Below are 14,429 nucleotides of genomic sequence, written 5' to 3'. Positions count from 1 at the left end.
TACAGCAGCTCTCACACGCACAGCACCCTACACACACAGCAAAAAAAGTAGAATAGAAAAAAAAATAGATTAATTAATGTACATATTTATAATAAAAAAAAAAAAGAATAATTTAATCGCACTTGCGCTATAAAATTAGTTACTGTGGCACTGGTAAGCGGTAAGGAAATTTTACTATCAACAAAGATACAAAAGTGGGCGGTACGTATTAAAAAGTTGACTTCCCCTGGAATAAATGATGGGATTTCATGAAGAACTTTGCCAATTCAACTGAGAGAAAATAACCTGTTTTGGGTAAATTAACATAAGAAGTTCTAGGGATCGACCGATATTGATTTTTTAGAGCAGATACAGATACCGATAATCTGTGAACTTTCAGGCCGATAACCGATTACTTACTGAAACCGATATTCTGTACATTTACCATTTTGAAAAAGGAAACAATTTATACACAAATCTACTGTTAACTGAACATGTTTATTATTTATTTTATATATATATATTTTATATATATAAAAAAAATTGTATTAAGTGGTAAATGCTCAAAATATACATGCCAGTCAGATTTTTTTGTTTTCAGGAATATTTAGTGTCCATCTCCCCTCCCTGCCCCTTAGTGTCCCTCTCCCCTCCCTGCCCCTTAGTGTCCCTCTCCCCTCCCTGCCCCTTAGTGTTCCTCTCCCCTCTCTCCGCCCCCCCCCTCCCCTCTCTCTGCCCCCCCCTCCCCTCCCTCTGCCCCCGCCCTCCCCTCCCTTAGTGTTCCTCTCCCCTCCCTGGTGTGCCTCATTGCCTCTCTTGTAGTGTGGTTGAGTGGAGCGCCGTACAGGAGCTTCAGTTTTCTGTACCTGGTCGACTGACATGAAGTGTTCTCTCAGTGAGTACAGGTACAGGAAACTGAAGCTCCTGTACCATGGTCCGCTCTGCTCCACTCCACCACACTCCACCAAGTGACTGGTAGGGGGAGCGCTGTGCACTTCCTTCCTGTTAGTCACTTGATTCTTGCACCCCCAGAGCTGGTGCACCCTAATGCAGCCGCGTGTTCCGCCTTGTAGACGCGCCGACCCTGCGTGCACTGGGCCACGTCCGCCTCTCACATTATCGGCATCAATAACGGCCAATACCGATATTTCCTAAAATCCGGAATATCGGTCGATAATATCAGCCAAACCAATAATTGTACAGAAAAAAGAAAGGTGTATCCCGCGCCTAGTATATTATATGTGCAAAATATACATACATATGTTCTCAAGTATATCCAGAAGGAACCGAACCTCAGAATAAAAACAGAGAATAAAACACAATAGTGCAATACAGTGATAAAAATATTGTTACGGTGGTGAGTACAGCTATATATAATCCACTCACATTTATATGAGCTATAACAGAGCTCAGCTGTGCAGCGCTTGGACGGTACAATCCCCGTCTTGGGATATTTTGTTGTAGTATATGCAGGTGCTTCCAAAGTGCAATATGCGTGGTATATGCAGAAAAAAGGAAAAATAGCAGCCAATGGTGAAGTAAGTACCAATAGTGGAGTAAATAATGGATGGTATTGTACTTACAATTGCTAGAGCATGTAACCTGCTCTAGTGTGGTCAGCTTAGGTGGTATAATCCCCACCAAGGATATACCGGATCCAGGAGGTAAAAGAATGAATATAAAAAGTAACTTTAAAAGTATACTTTAATATTAATACAATATAAACAAAAACCATAAAAGGTATAAAAAGTTAATGTCCCACTTAACGCGTTTCGCCTCACAGGGCTTCTTCAGAAGTGTGGTGCAACCTCCTCTCAGATCCGTTTTTATATATAAACACTATTGTGTTTTATTCTCTGTTTTTATTCTGAGGTTCGGTTCCTTCTGGATATACTTGAGAACATATGTATGTATGTATATTTTGCACATATAATATACTAGGCGCGGGATACACCTTTCTTTTTTCTGTACATTATTCACAAGGTTTGGGAATCCTTGTTTGTATACTGCTGCCTGTTCATTAGTTACTATAGAGAGCGCCTATTACTCCATCTTCCTCAAACCAATAATTGGTTTATCCCGAATTAGAACATTTACATTATAAGATCTGCATAGACAATCAGTTTTTTTTTTTTTGTACCATTCATAAGTAGAAAGTCACTGAACCAGTAGCGGAAAACAAATATAAATCAGGATTTACTGTAGTGTTATTTACGGTTTATGTTCCAGCCTTGCCCAGTAAGAAAAACCCAATTAAATAGTAATCACAGACTGCCAACACAACGTAAAATATATTTCCTACTTGACATTTATGAAAAAGAGAAGACGAGGAGAATTGAGGGAACCAAGTAACTGGGGAAGAAAAATATTGATTGTTTTTAAACTAAAAGTTTGCAAATTAAGTCATTCCAAAAATAATTCTGGTGTAGCAATTAATAGCACAGCACGTCAGCTGTTGGTGATAAACCCATTTAAAACCAAGTTTTAGAAGAAGTATTTGGGCCACTTTTAGGGCTAATCAAGCGGATTCTGAACTCAACCAGAAGAAGTTCAAGTTTGGCAAACTACAGAGAGTAGTACAATTGGTGAACTAATACTGTAATTTATTCCACCAATTGTTTTCTCTGCACGGGTCTTGAAAAATTCGGAGCTTCGTGAATAAACACGAATGTCAGTGTTATCTAAAGATAGAATGTTACTTACAAGAGATATCCACTAGAGGGGGTATGAAGTCAGTCAACAATAAAAGTGTGGTTTTGTCATTTCAAAAAAAGGCACAAATGTTTAAATGTTTTTACTGTATTGATGCCGTCTGTCATTCTCTATATCTATACACATCATACAAGTAATTGCTACATACACAATATAATTGCACATTCATATACATGATATTGTTACAAGAAAAAAGAAAATGATATTTCAAACAAATGAATCCTCCCCACAGCAGTAACGGTCTCATCATCACGTTCAGAAATCAGTGAAATAATCCTGCTTTTTAGAGTATCGCTAGTTCAAGGGACACTATAGTCACCCAGACTTCTTCATTTTATTGAAGTGGTCTTGGCGCAACGTCCTTGTTCCCTTAATCCTTCAATGTAAAACAATTATTACATTGCAGGGTTAGGATTGCCCTTAGTGACGGTCTTCTAGACAGTGACTAGAGGAGCTCCCTGGAGTTTAACTCTGTGTATGTCCAGCGTCTTCCAAATCCCCATGGGGAAAGCATTAGGTTCCAAGAAACGAGCTGATGTCAATTAGACACTTTGAATTTTGATTATATTAAACAGGACTCACACCCTAAAGCTAACTGTACTGTCTTTCTGTATCTGCCTTTATAAAGTTACTGGGTCTTTAGCCATCTTTGGTGTAGGCGTATTAAAGGACCACTATAGGCACCCCAGACCACTTCAGCTTTTATGTGCCTGGTCCATCTATGATTAACCCTTTCTGCTGGAAACATAGCAGTTTCAGAGAAACTGCTATGTTTATAAATGGGTTAATCCAGCCTCTAGTGGCTGTCTCATTGACAGCCGCTAGAGGCACTTCTCACTGTGATTTCCACAGTGAGAAGACGCCAGCGTCCATAGGAAAGCATTGAGAATGCTTTCCTATGAGACTCTTTCAGCCGATGACGGGAAAGGAGGAGGAGAGTCCCCAGCGCCGGAAAAAAGGTAAGGGATTAACCCCTTCCTCACCCTAGAGCCTGGCGGGAGGGGGGCCCAGAGAGTGAGGGTGACCCAAGGACTCTATAGAGCAAAGAAAACGAGTATGTTTTCCTGGCACTATAGTGGTCCTTTAAACATGTGCAATTTTGTTTCATGATAAATAAAATTGATCCGTAATGACTTGAAACGTTTCCGATTCATTTGCATTGATTCGGGAGTTATCTACTAAACAACCTGAAAGATTAACAAAATGACAAGAAGGGCTTAAATGTTGATGTTTCAGCTGTTTAGTAAATAGCTACTTAATTTGGGGTCTTGTGTCTATCACACACATTCTATACACATATATGCAATTGCCATATTTAAGGGTACAAAATTAAGAAGGGAGTTGTGGTTTGTTGATAGCTCGCTATTTTGGTATCCTTATATATGGGAATCCCACATATAGAATGCATATGTTGCATGTATAATGTATATAGAATGTATGGGATATGCACCAGATAGCAAATTAGGGAGCTATCTTCTAAACAGCTAAAAGATCAACAATAGGAAAAACCATTTATATTAATATTGGTCTTTTATCTCTTTAGCTGTTTAATAGATAGCTCCCAAATTGTGTACCTTTATGTGGGATTGCAATTTTTAAGGATATGAAAACAGGAAAATGTTTGCTAAACCCCGCCCAATCAGGGAATAATGGTTAGAAGAATTTCAGAAGCACTTTTTAAAATGTTGTTTCAAAGTAATTTATGGATTTCAGAGAAATACAAATTAAAAAATGAACGAATCAAAACACATTTTTCTTCTGGCATCAAGAGCAGGATGCTAAATAAGATTATCATGAGTCTTGGTTACTGCTTGTGTGTGTGTGTGTGTGTTAATTCCTTAAACCCCCTGATTCCTTAGAATTTAGGAGCATTAACAGGGGGATTGCAGACATTATGTCTAAACAGCAGGATTGTAGGATCTATCCTCATGCGTCCTAAAATTTGCACGTCATAGAACTGCATGTCAATTCTCGGTTTACCAGCTCGATATCGTTAAAGATTTCGCTACTGTCCTAGCCTGATAAAACGAACATTAAACCACTGTAAATATTCAGAATAGAAATGAGGGGTAAAGGCTAGTCCTGAACTATCTCCAAAATCAAAAAAGACTAACAAATTCAACCCTCAGAGTAAGAGTAGAGCACTCAGACAAACAAATCTCAAGCCAAGAAGTCACGGCTCCACAAATGTGAATTCCTGTTGCATTCTGAGGTGTTACAATACAAATGTTTACGGAGGCTCTTGGTCTCTAAAAATATTCACAGTAAGTCAAATTCAACAGAACTGAATGTTGTTCTTGAATGAGAGGTAAAGCAGCCCCCTTAGAGTATTCCAAGTCATAGAACACTCATTTAAGAAAAAGAAAAAAAAAATGTTTGCACAATGTGTCGGCAGTTTGAAGACCTGACAATCAGTGTTATAAGATACAGTGTGTGCAGCCATGCAGACGTTGTCCTGGCAATAAATGTCATAAATGACATCTCTTGCTTACTTTGGACTTTGTGCAACAAACTAGCGATTTCCTAATTTCTTCAAAACCATTAAAGAAACCAATGTCATTAAAGGTCTCAATGTGAGTGGTTAACAGAGTTTCACTCACGCCAAACACGTTCAGTAGAACAGAATGTAAAATTCTGTCTCGAATGCAATGTGCTTTTCAACTTGGCAGCTTCTTTCCCCATCTATAGACCCTTTTTCCGTTAATAGGATAATTAATGCCCCTCACCTGCTGCTCAGAGCCAAGCTAAACAAAGTGACAAATCGAGAACTAACGAGCCTTTAACCATAACTCACTCTCATATCACCATGCACGGCATAAAACCGCTTTATCACACATCACCGTTCTGAATAACCATTGCAAAAGCTTTACAGGCCACTTGAAGCAATTGAAAAACACAGCAACATAGAATATGAGAGCAAATTAAAACCAATCCAGACTTGTCTTTCTCCCATCTTGAAAATAGATAACTTATTTTCTTAAAGGGACACTCCGGGCGTCAATACAACTTTAATGCATTTTGTAGATTTTGGCCTCATTAAAATGCAGTATTTTTTTTTGCATTATCAAATTTACATAGGTTTTGCACAAAAAATAAAAAAATATATACATTTTGCTCCAGATGTCTGCCTCCCTAGCCACTCCCCTTCATGCCAGAAAAATTTCCTTATCAAATGTATAGATGCCCAGAGTGTTCCTTTAACCCCTTAAGGACACATGACATGTGTGACATGTCATAATTCCCTTTTATTCCAGAAGTTTGGTCCTTAAGGGGATAAAGGATTACTCCAGCCTTCATGATCACCTCTGCTGTTGGAAGTTGTCATAGGAAAATAAATCTGTAATGCAGCGTTTCTGGTTGAATACTATATTTGTAGGTTTTTGCTGGGGCTTGTTGCACTCATGGCACACGTGACTTAGGCAGCTTAATTTCAATTCTGTGCAAGCAATACGTTTGTTGTCAGCACGCACTGCACACCGGCGACATATGCAATCAGCTCTACCCTGGGAGGGCACCTTCAATGTGAAGTTTGAGTCTCTCACTACCTCCCTGCATAGATAGCACAGCTTTTGTTATTTGCTCTTTTAATAATATCCTCCCTCCCACGTCTACCCGCCACTCGGACTGAGAGCGCGCTCTTACACACCAAGCAGCGAAAACTGTCTAATCCAATGCTCCTCTATAAAAAGCATTTGATTGTACCACAGAGTGACGCAGCCTAGACGAGGTGTGGAAAAGATGAGTCTGGGTGCTGGATATATTTTATCATTAAAAAAAGGGGAGTGTACATAAACCATGATATAACTTACATCACGCTTCGACAAGTCGGTGTAAAATAAAAAGCAAGTCCCCAATCCCAATACATCTTCCAATCTCTATGAGAAGTATTAGATCGTACAATGTCCAGCCATGACAATGTGATTTCATGATCCTAACCCAAAATCCAATGTCTCATCAAATAAAAAACAGCAAGGCTGTACAAACTGGCTATGGTCAATAAGCAGCATTTTTTGTTGCTGACATTAGATCTTGAGGTACAAGAATGTGATGACAGTAAAACAAACTGATGCTAACTCGTAAAGAGTATAAAAAATACAAAACAGAATGAATGAAAATGACAGCCATTAATGCGTATGTTTAAAGAAAATGTATTTTCTTTATAAACATGACAAAGGATTATAACTCCAGTAATTACCTTCATGTAAGCGAATTCCTTCATTGCAGCCAGACGAGACAGGTAAAGCCAGGACATCTTGTTCCTGTGCTTGTGATAATCACGTTTGTTTTTCAGGTTGCGAAAGGATGTTCTTCCAAGGCGGTGAAGTTTTAAAGCCATCTGCTTCTCGTCATCATTTGCCACAATATAAATATCTGCATATTTAAGTGAATGTAGAAAAATACATTTTACCAGCTGTACATTAAATTTTCCTTAAAGGGACACTATAGTCACCAGAACAACTACAGCTTATGGAATTTGTTCTGGTGAGTAGAATCATTACCTTCAGGCTTTTTGCAGTAAACACTGTCTTTTCAGAGAAAATGCAGTGTTTACATTACAGCCTAGTGATAACTTCACTGGCCACTCCTCAGATGGCTCTTAGAGATCCTTCCTGGGTTACTGCTGCATAAAATGCATCACAGCATATCAGTATCACCTCCATCTGCATGCACACGCTGAACTTTCCTCATAGAGATGCATAGATTCAATGCATCTCTATGAGTAGATGCTTATTGGCCAGGGCTGTGTTTGAACTGTGCTGGCTCTGCCCCTGATCTGCCTCCTTGTCAGTCTCAGCAAATCCTATGGGTGGTGATTGGATCAGCCCACCACTTCTGATGATATTAGCAGGCAGGTCAAAAGAAAACAGAGGCAGAGGTACCAGCTCCAGACTTGAATACAAGTAAGATGTTACTATATTTAGGGAGGCATGAGAAGACACGGGGGGCTAGATAGTGGTTTTAACAGTTTTGGGTCAGAAATACATGTGTGTGTGCCTGACCCTATAGTGTTCCTTTAACCCCTTAAGGACACATGACATGTGTGACATGTCATGATTCCCTTTTATTCCAGAAGTTTGGTCCTTAAGGGGTTAAGATAAGAGGTGGTGCATACCACTGAGATTTTGGCAGTCTATCTGCAAGATAGGTAAACCACTAACAATTTAAGATTATAAAAATTAAGCATATTTGTGGTCGGAAACACAAGAAGCCATATGTATAACAATGGTGATGCAAGTCGGCTGTGGTGTGACGAAAAATGACGTATGGCCTGTAAGTAAAAGAGGGCCTGCCAAAGTAAAGTGTAGATAAATAAAAAAAATGATAAATGATTAAAATAAGGGGGAGAGGTTGGTGTGATGACCTGAGACGGGACTGCCGAGGTAAGATGGGGGATAGGGTTTAAATAGGGCCAAACTCCTCCCACAAATATAGACCTGCGGCTTGTATATTCAAATTAAAGGAAGGGAGGAAACTTGTAGTGCTTCTAATTCTAAGGAGCTGGTCGCTTTCTGTCAATGTGCAAAGCTTTGTACCGCTGTGCTCTTGTGGATGAGATGACTGGCGCCTTGGGGACCATTATTTAAAGTGGAGTGGACCAGGGCACCATAACCACTATAGTGTTCCTTTAAAGGGAAATTATATTCCCAAAAATAATATATTTAATAAAGGTCCCTGCCATCACAGAGACCTCCGTCTCCCTCAGTTCCTTCTAAAAATGTAATGCCAATTACCCTTTACTTACCTTTTTACAGTGCCGAGACAGTCTGTGCTGCTGCTCAAATTCCATTATTTTTTTTATATCATACTTGATGACTTATTTCTGACTTTTCGTCCAATTAAATGCCTCTCACAGAGAAGCACTGGGGATAAAAAGCGCAAGCACAGCAAGACCTAGGCTTAGCCAATGGGATGCCTCTCACAGAGAAGCACTGGGGATAAAAAGCGCAAGCACAGCAAGACCTAGGCTTAGCCAATGGGATGCCTCTCACAGAGAAGCACTGGGGATAAAAAGCGCAAGCACAGCAAGAACTAGGCTTAGCCAATGGGATGCCTCTCACAGAGAAGCACTGGGGATAAAAAGCGCAAGCACAGCAAGACCTAGGCTTAGCCAATGGGATGCCTCTCACAGAGAAGCACTGGGGATAACAAGCGCAAGCACAGCAAGACATAGGCTTAGCCAATGGGATGCTTCTCACAGAGAAGCACTGGGGATAACAAGCGCAAGCACAGCAAGACCTAGGCTTAGCCAATGGGATGCCTCTCACAGAGAAGCACTGGGGATAACAAGCGCAAGCACAGCAAGACCTAGGCTTAGCCAATGGAATTCTTCTCATAGAGAAGCAGTGAACCGAATACTTCTTTATGAGACACATTGGAGCTGCAGGCCTTGTGCAGATAGGACGTTCAATGTACTCATGCAGTGCGCCAAGGAGACAGCCACTACAGGTGTAGTCATCCCTGCACTAAAATCAGAATTTGCAGTGCACAGTTAGTAGTGTATTTTAAAGACAACATGTATGCTGAATCACTCATTAAGGGGACATTTTTAAAGGTTACTCCAAGCACTATGACCACTTCAGTGATTTGAAGTAATCAATATTCGTGGAGGGTGTTCGTGCAGTTTTTCAGTTTCGAAAGCTGCACATACACAGATATAGCAGTTTGCGGCTGGAGGTGTAACTCTGGCAGCATAATTAGCCTGCTTGGGACGAGAGTTAAGGTTAAAGGGACACTATAGGCAACCAGACCATTTCATCTCATTGAAGTGGTCTGGGTGCAGTGTCCCTCAGCCTTGCAATATAAAACATTGCAGTTTTAGAGAAATTGCAATGTTTACATTGCAGGGTGAAGACTGCCTCTAGTGGCTGTCTCCCAGAAAGCCACTAAAGGTGCTTCCTGCAGTCAAGAATCACATTTTAAAAAGTTTTAGGTTTCCACAATAAATAACATAAAAAGGTACTTACCTGACTCTTTTCCAACACCCATCTGGTTCCCGACTGAAGTGATAATGGCTCGAGAACAAAGGGTTTTCAACGCCAAGTAATCGTACCCTCCATAAACTAAACGATAGCCCTGAACAGCTAAACCCAGGAGTGAAATAAAAATGTAAATACATGTGTAAAACAATTATAATCACCAATAAAAGTGCGCTTTAAACCAGTGACAATGTAAAACCTTTAAAATAAATAACCAGCATGCACCATAACATAGAAATGTGTAAAATCAAGAACATAAAAAAAACAAAAAAAAAAAACATTAAAATGCATACTTGTACAATTAGGTGTATGTTGACTTTTTGCCCAAATTAAACAAACATTTCTAATACTGATATATTTTTTTTAAATGTATAATATTTCGGAATTAATAAATACAGTTTTTTGCTAAATTGAGCTTTTAGCTTAAAATGAGAACTTTACTTTGGGCTTTCTCTAGCAGAAACCGTCCCAAAGTTGAGCCACAAGTCAAGCTCTGAATGAATTCCTTTCATAATAAAATATTTTACAGTCAGGTTTATGTGCTAAACTCAGAAAAGATGCAAATTAAAATCCAAATGGAAAATTTGAGACAAGAAAAGCGGATCTTGAAAAATGTCCCCAATTCAGCTTAAGAAAGCCTGGCTAATTAGACTAATTTTTTTATTCAGGTTTTAGTAAATCACCCCTTAACAGACATAGCTCGCCAGGTTAATACCATACACATGGCCTGAAATGGTCCAGTAAAACAATGCAAACAAACTTCATAAAAACGTGTTTTGCTCAATTTGCCGTATGTAAAATTATTCACCTTTTGTCCGTTCATATGAAACAAGCTTGTGTTTCACCAACTCGCGCAAAACTTTATTGCAACCGCCATGTTTTAAGCTGGCTATAGACGCAATTAAACTTGCTGGCACAATCTCATGGTTCTTCATGCCCATTTCAATCTATAATAATAATAATAATAAAATAAAATAAAAAACAATTAATAATATAAAACCTAGAGCATCATGGCAATATGTAGGTTCAAATATTTAAAGAATAGTGGAACAGTTTAACCCCTTAAGGACTAAACTTCTGGAATAAAAGGGAATCATGACATGTCACACAGGTCATGTGACCTTAAGGGGTTAAGCAGATTATGTAACAAGGAACACCTGCATAACTGGTGTTTTACTAGATTAAAACTCATCACAATTGTTGTGTTTATATGTCCTGAATAAACCTATATCACGGATTTTAATTTTGTGCATGCATTCTGATATCAGGCTCTGAACCACTTAAACTGTATATAAAATTTTAAAGGAACACTACATTGTTAAACAAAATCACTGTTTAGTAGAAATACCCCCCCCCCCCCAATTAATAAATCCTTAAAGTGACACTATAGGCACCAAAACAACTTTAGCTTAATGAAGTAGTTTTTGTGTATAGGTCGTGCCTCTGCAGTCTCACTGCTTAATTTGTTGCCATTTAGGAGTTTTAAAGGGACACTATAGGCACTTAATCTCTTTAAAGTGGTCTGTGTGCAGTGTCCCTCCTCACAATTAGTCCTTCAATGTAAAATATTGCAGTTTTTGAGAAACTGTAATGTTTACTTTGCAGGACTAAGACTGCCCTCCTATTAGACAGCCACTAGAGGCACTTCTGGGATTTTTACAGACTCTGGGTGGCCTAACGGATGCTGGACGTGCTCACGCTCTGCATGAAGACATCTTGTGTCAGTAAAGTCCACACCGGAAAAGCAATGATTCAATGCTTCCCTATGGGGAGGGCCTTATGCGCTCACGCCACTTGCCGCACATGACCATTAGGCACCACCGTGGATGACATTGAAGGAGCTGAAGCACCGTGGGACATCGGCCTGGAATCTGGTGAGTACATAAAAGCAGGGGGGCTGTGCGAGGAGGAGGGGACCAGAGGGCACTATAGAGTTAGGAATACAAATTTGTATTTCTAACACTATAGAATCCCTTTAAATCACATTTTTTTTGGTCCATGCATGGAAACAAAACTGTTTTTATTTTCAATCAGATATAACTTACTTTATTAAACAGATTTCCCAATAAAAGAAGTTTAAACATTAGATCTCTCTTTACATGAAGTGTTTAGGAAGGCTGTTTAAGTTGCATGCAGGTAATTATGACTAGGGCTGTATAAACAAAGTGATTTAACTCCTAAATGGCAGAGAATTGAGCAGTGAGACCACAGGGGCATTATCTATACACAAAAACCACTTCATTCATCTCAAGCTGTTTCGGTGTCTATAGTATTCCTTTAATCTATAGAACAGGGGGCCAAAAAGATAGATCCCCAGCTATAGCAATACATCTCCCATGATGGTCTCTGGACACCTCTCTGCTACTGATATTTGCCAGAGTCCTCCTTGTGTCCCTGGACATTTCTTCATATTAATAAATATTATTAGTAATATCACAGTATGGCACACTGCCCTGTGTCCCTGGACATTTCTTCATATTAATAAATAATATCATCACTGGATAGCACACTGCCCTGTGTTCCTGGACGTTTCTCTATATTAATAAATAATAATATTACAGCATAGCTCACTGCCCTGTGTTCCTGGACACCTCTTTATAATAATAATAATAATAATTTTACAGTATAGCTCACTGCCCTGTGATCCTGGACAGCTTTTAATAATAATAATAATATTACAGTATAGCTCACTGCCCTGTGTTCCTGGGCAGCTCTTTATAATAATAACAATACTAATATTACAGTATAGCTCACTGCCCTGTGTTAATAATAATAATAATAATAATATCACAGTATAGCTCACTGCCCTGTGTTAATAATAATATCACAGTATAGCACACTGCCCTGTGTTAATAATAATATTACAGTATAGCTCACTGCCCTGTGTTAATAATATTACAGTATAGCTCACTGCCGTGTTAATAATAATATCACAGTATAGCTCACTGCCCTGTGTTAATAATAATAATCATAATATTACAGTATAGCTCACTGCCCTGTGTTAATAATAATATTACAGTATAGCTCACTGCCCTGTGTTAATAATAATAATAATATTACAGTATAGCTCACTGCCCGGTGTTAATAATAATATTACAGTATAGCTCACTGCCCGGTGTTAATAATAATAATATCACATTATAGCTCACTGCCCTGTGTTAATAATAATAATAATAATAATATTACAGTATAGCTCACTGCCCTGTGTTAATAATAATATTACAGTATAGCTCACTGCCGTGTTAATAATAATATTACAGTATAGCTCACTGCCCTGTGTTAATATTAATAATATCACATTATAGCTCACTGCCATGTGTTAATAATAATAATAATATTACAGTATAGCTCACTGCCCTGTGTTAATAATAATAATAATATTACAGTATAGCTCACTGCCCTGTGTTAATAATAATAATATTACAGTATAGCTCACTGCCCTGTGTTAATATTACAGTATAGCTCACTGCCCTGTGTTAATAATAATAATATTACAGTATAGCTCACTGCCCTGTGTTAATAATAACATCACATTATAGCTCACTGTGTGTACATTTAAAGGGCCCTTCCCTGAGCTCTCAGTACAGTCTATCAGTATACTCGGCTAGTCAGTCAGTGTATGAAGCCCCCCCAGGGCCGGTATACACACCGCGGTGAGCACACGGAAGTCATCCCGGGACAGATACCGCAGCAGAGTCACATTTAGCTTCCCCATGCTGACCGCCTGGACCGTGGAACGCACACCTCGGATTACTACCACGCTGCTGCGGTTCACCCGTGCGGTTCACCCGTGCGTGCTGCGTCACCACGCACAGAGACTCCACTTCCGCGGCGGAGACTGGCGGCAGGTCCTGACAGGTTGATAACACAGGCTGCCGGCGGGGAATGGCGGCACACGGCTCCAGGCCGGAGAATCACTCTAACCGGGGACTCGCACTGAGGGTCTGTCTGCCGGGCAGCATGATGGACACATTAATTATATACTGATTGCGGAGATTCCGGTGTGCGGTTTGTTTTATCTCCCTGCCGAGTCCTGGCTGCCAAGGGAAACCGGGGAAAGTTTGAAGGGAGCAGGAGGGGAGCAACAGGTGAGACATTCAGACACATTTATATATAGGCCAGCCTGTATCTATCAATATATACAGAAACCTGGATCTATTAACCCCTTAATAATATATATATGTATGTATGTCAGCCTGTATTTATCAATATCTACAGAAACGTGGATCTATTAACCCCTTAATTATATATATATATATATTAATGTCAGCCTGTATCTATCAATATATATAGAAACCTGGATCTATTAACCCCTTAATAATATATATATATATATATATATATATATATATATATATTAATATCAGCCTGTATCTATCAATATATATATAGAAACATTTACCTATTAAAATATATATATATATATATATATATATATATATATATATATAAATAAACATACATTTACCTATTATTAATATATATAGCAGCCTGTATTTATCAATATATAGAAACATTTACCTATTAATTAAGCTCTATTAACCTCTCTGCTATTTCTAACTCGGCTACTCCTGTGTCTGTTTCCATCCAAGTCAACGGTGCTACCATCAGCTCCCTGCCTGGGTGTTCTCTTTGACTCCAACCTCTCCTTCAAGCCTCATGTTCAGTCTATCGCCAAATCCTGACGCTTCCATCTCAAAAACATTGCGCGCATCAGACCCCACTTAACGCCAGATGCGACTACAGGTCCATTCCACTGTC

The 14,429-nt window shown here is 39.1% G+C and overlaps 2 protein-coding genes across 2 annotated transcripts in view; one reads left to right on the top strand and one right to left on the bottom strand.

Moving 5' to 3' along the window:
* RIOK2 (RIO kinase 2) overlaps nt 1–13,443 on the bottom strand; it is a 40,921-nt gene extending 27,478 nt beyond the window's left edge. The window contains exons 1-4 of the mRNA XM_063453684.1: nt 13,318–13,443; nt 10,477–10,615; nt 9,657–9,773; nt 6,887–7,062 (exon numbers count right to left, since the gene is read on the bottom strand). Coding sequence (XP_063309754.1) covers nt 6,887–7,062; nt 9,657–9,773; nt 10,477–10,615; nt 13,318–13,383 — 498 coding nt within the window. The 5' untranslated portion in view covers nt 13,384–13,443. The remainder of the gene's footprint in view (nt 1–6,886; nt 7,063–9,656; nt 9,774–10,476; nt 10,616–13,317) is intronic.
* Nucleotides 13,444–13,625: 182 nt separating this feature from the next.
* Nucleotides 13,626–14,429, top strand: part of LOC134612393 (uncharacterized) — a 150,991-nt gene continuing 150,187 nt past the window's right edge. The window contains exon 1 of the mRNA XM_063456744.1: nt 13,626–13,756. The gene's annotated coding sequence lies outside the window, so the exon portion shown is untranslated. The remainder of the gene's footprint in view (nt 13,757–14,429) is intronic.

Source organism: Pelobates fuscus, chromosome 5 (assembly GCF_036172605.1).
Source record: "Pelobates fuscus isolate aPelFus1 chromosome 5, aPelFus1.pri, whole genome shotgun sequence".
NCBI lineage: Eukaryota > Metazoa > Chordata > Amphibia > Anura > Pelobatidae > Pelobates > Pelobates fuscus.
The sequence above is the reverse complement of the archived record's forward strand: the minus strand, read 5'-3'. Positions and strand labels throughout refer to the sequence as shown.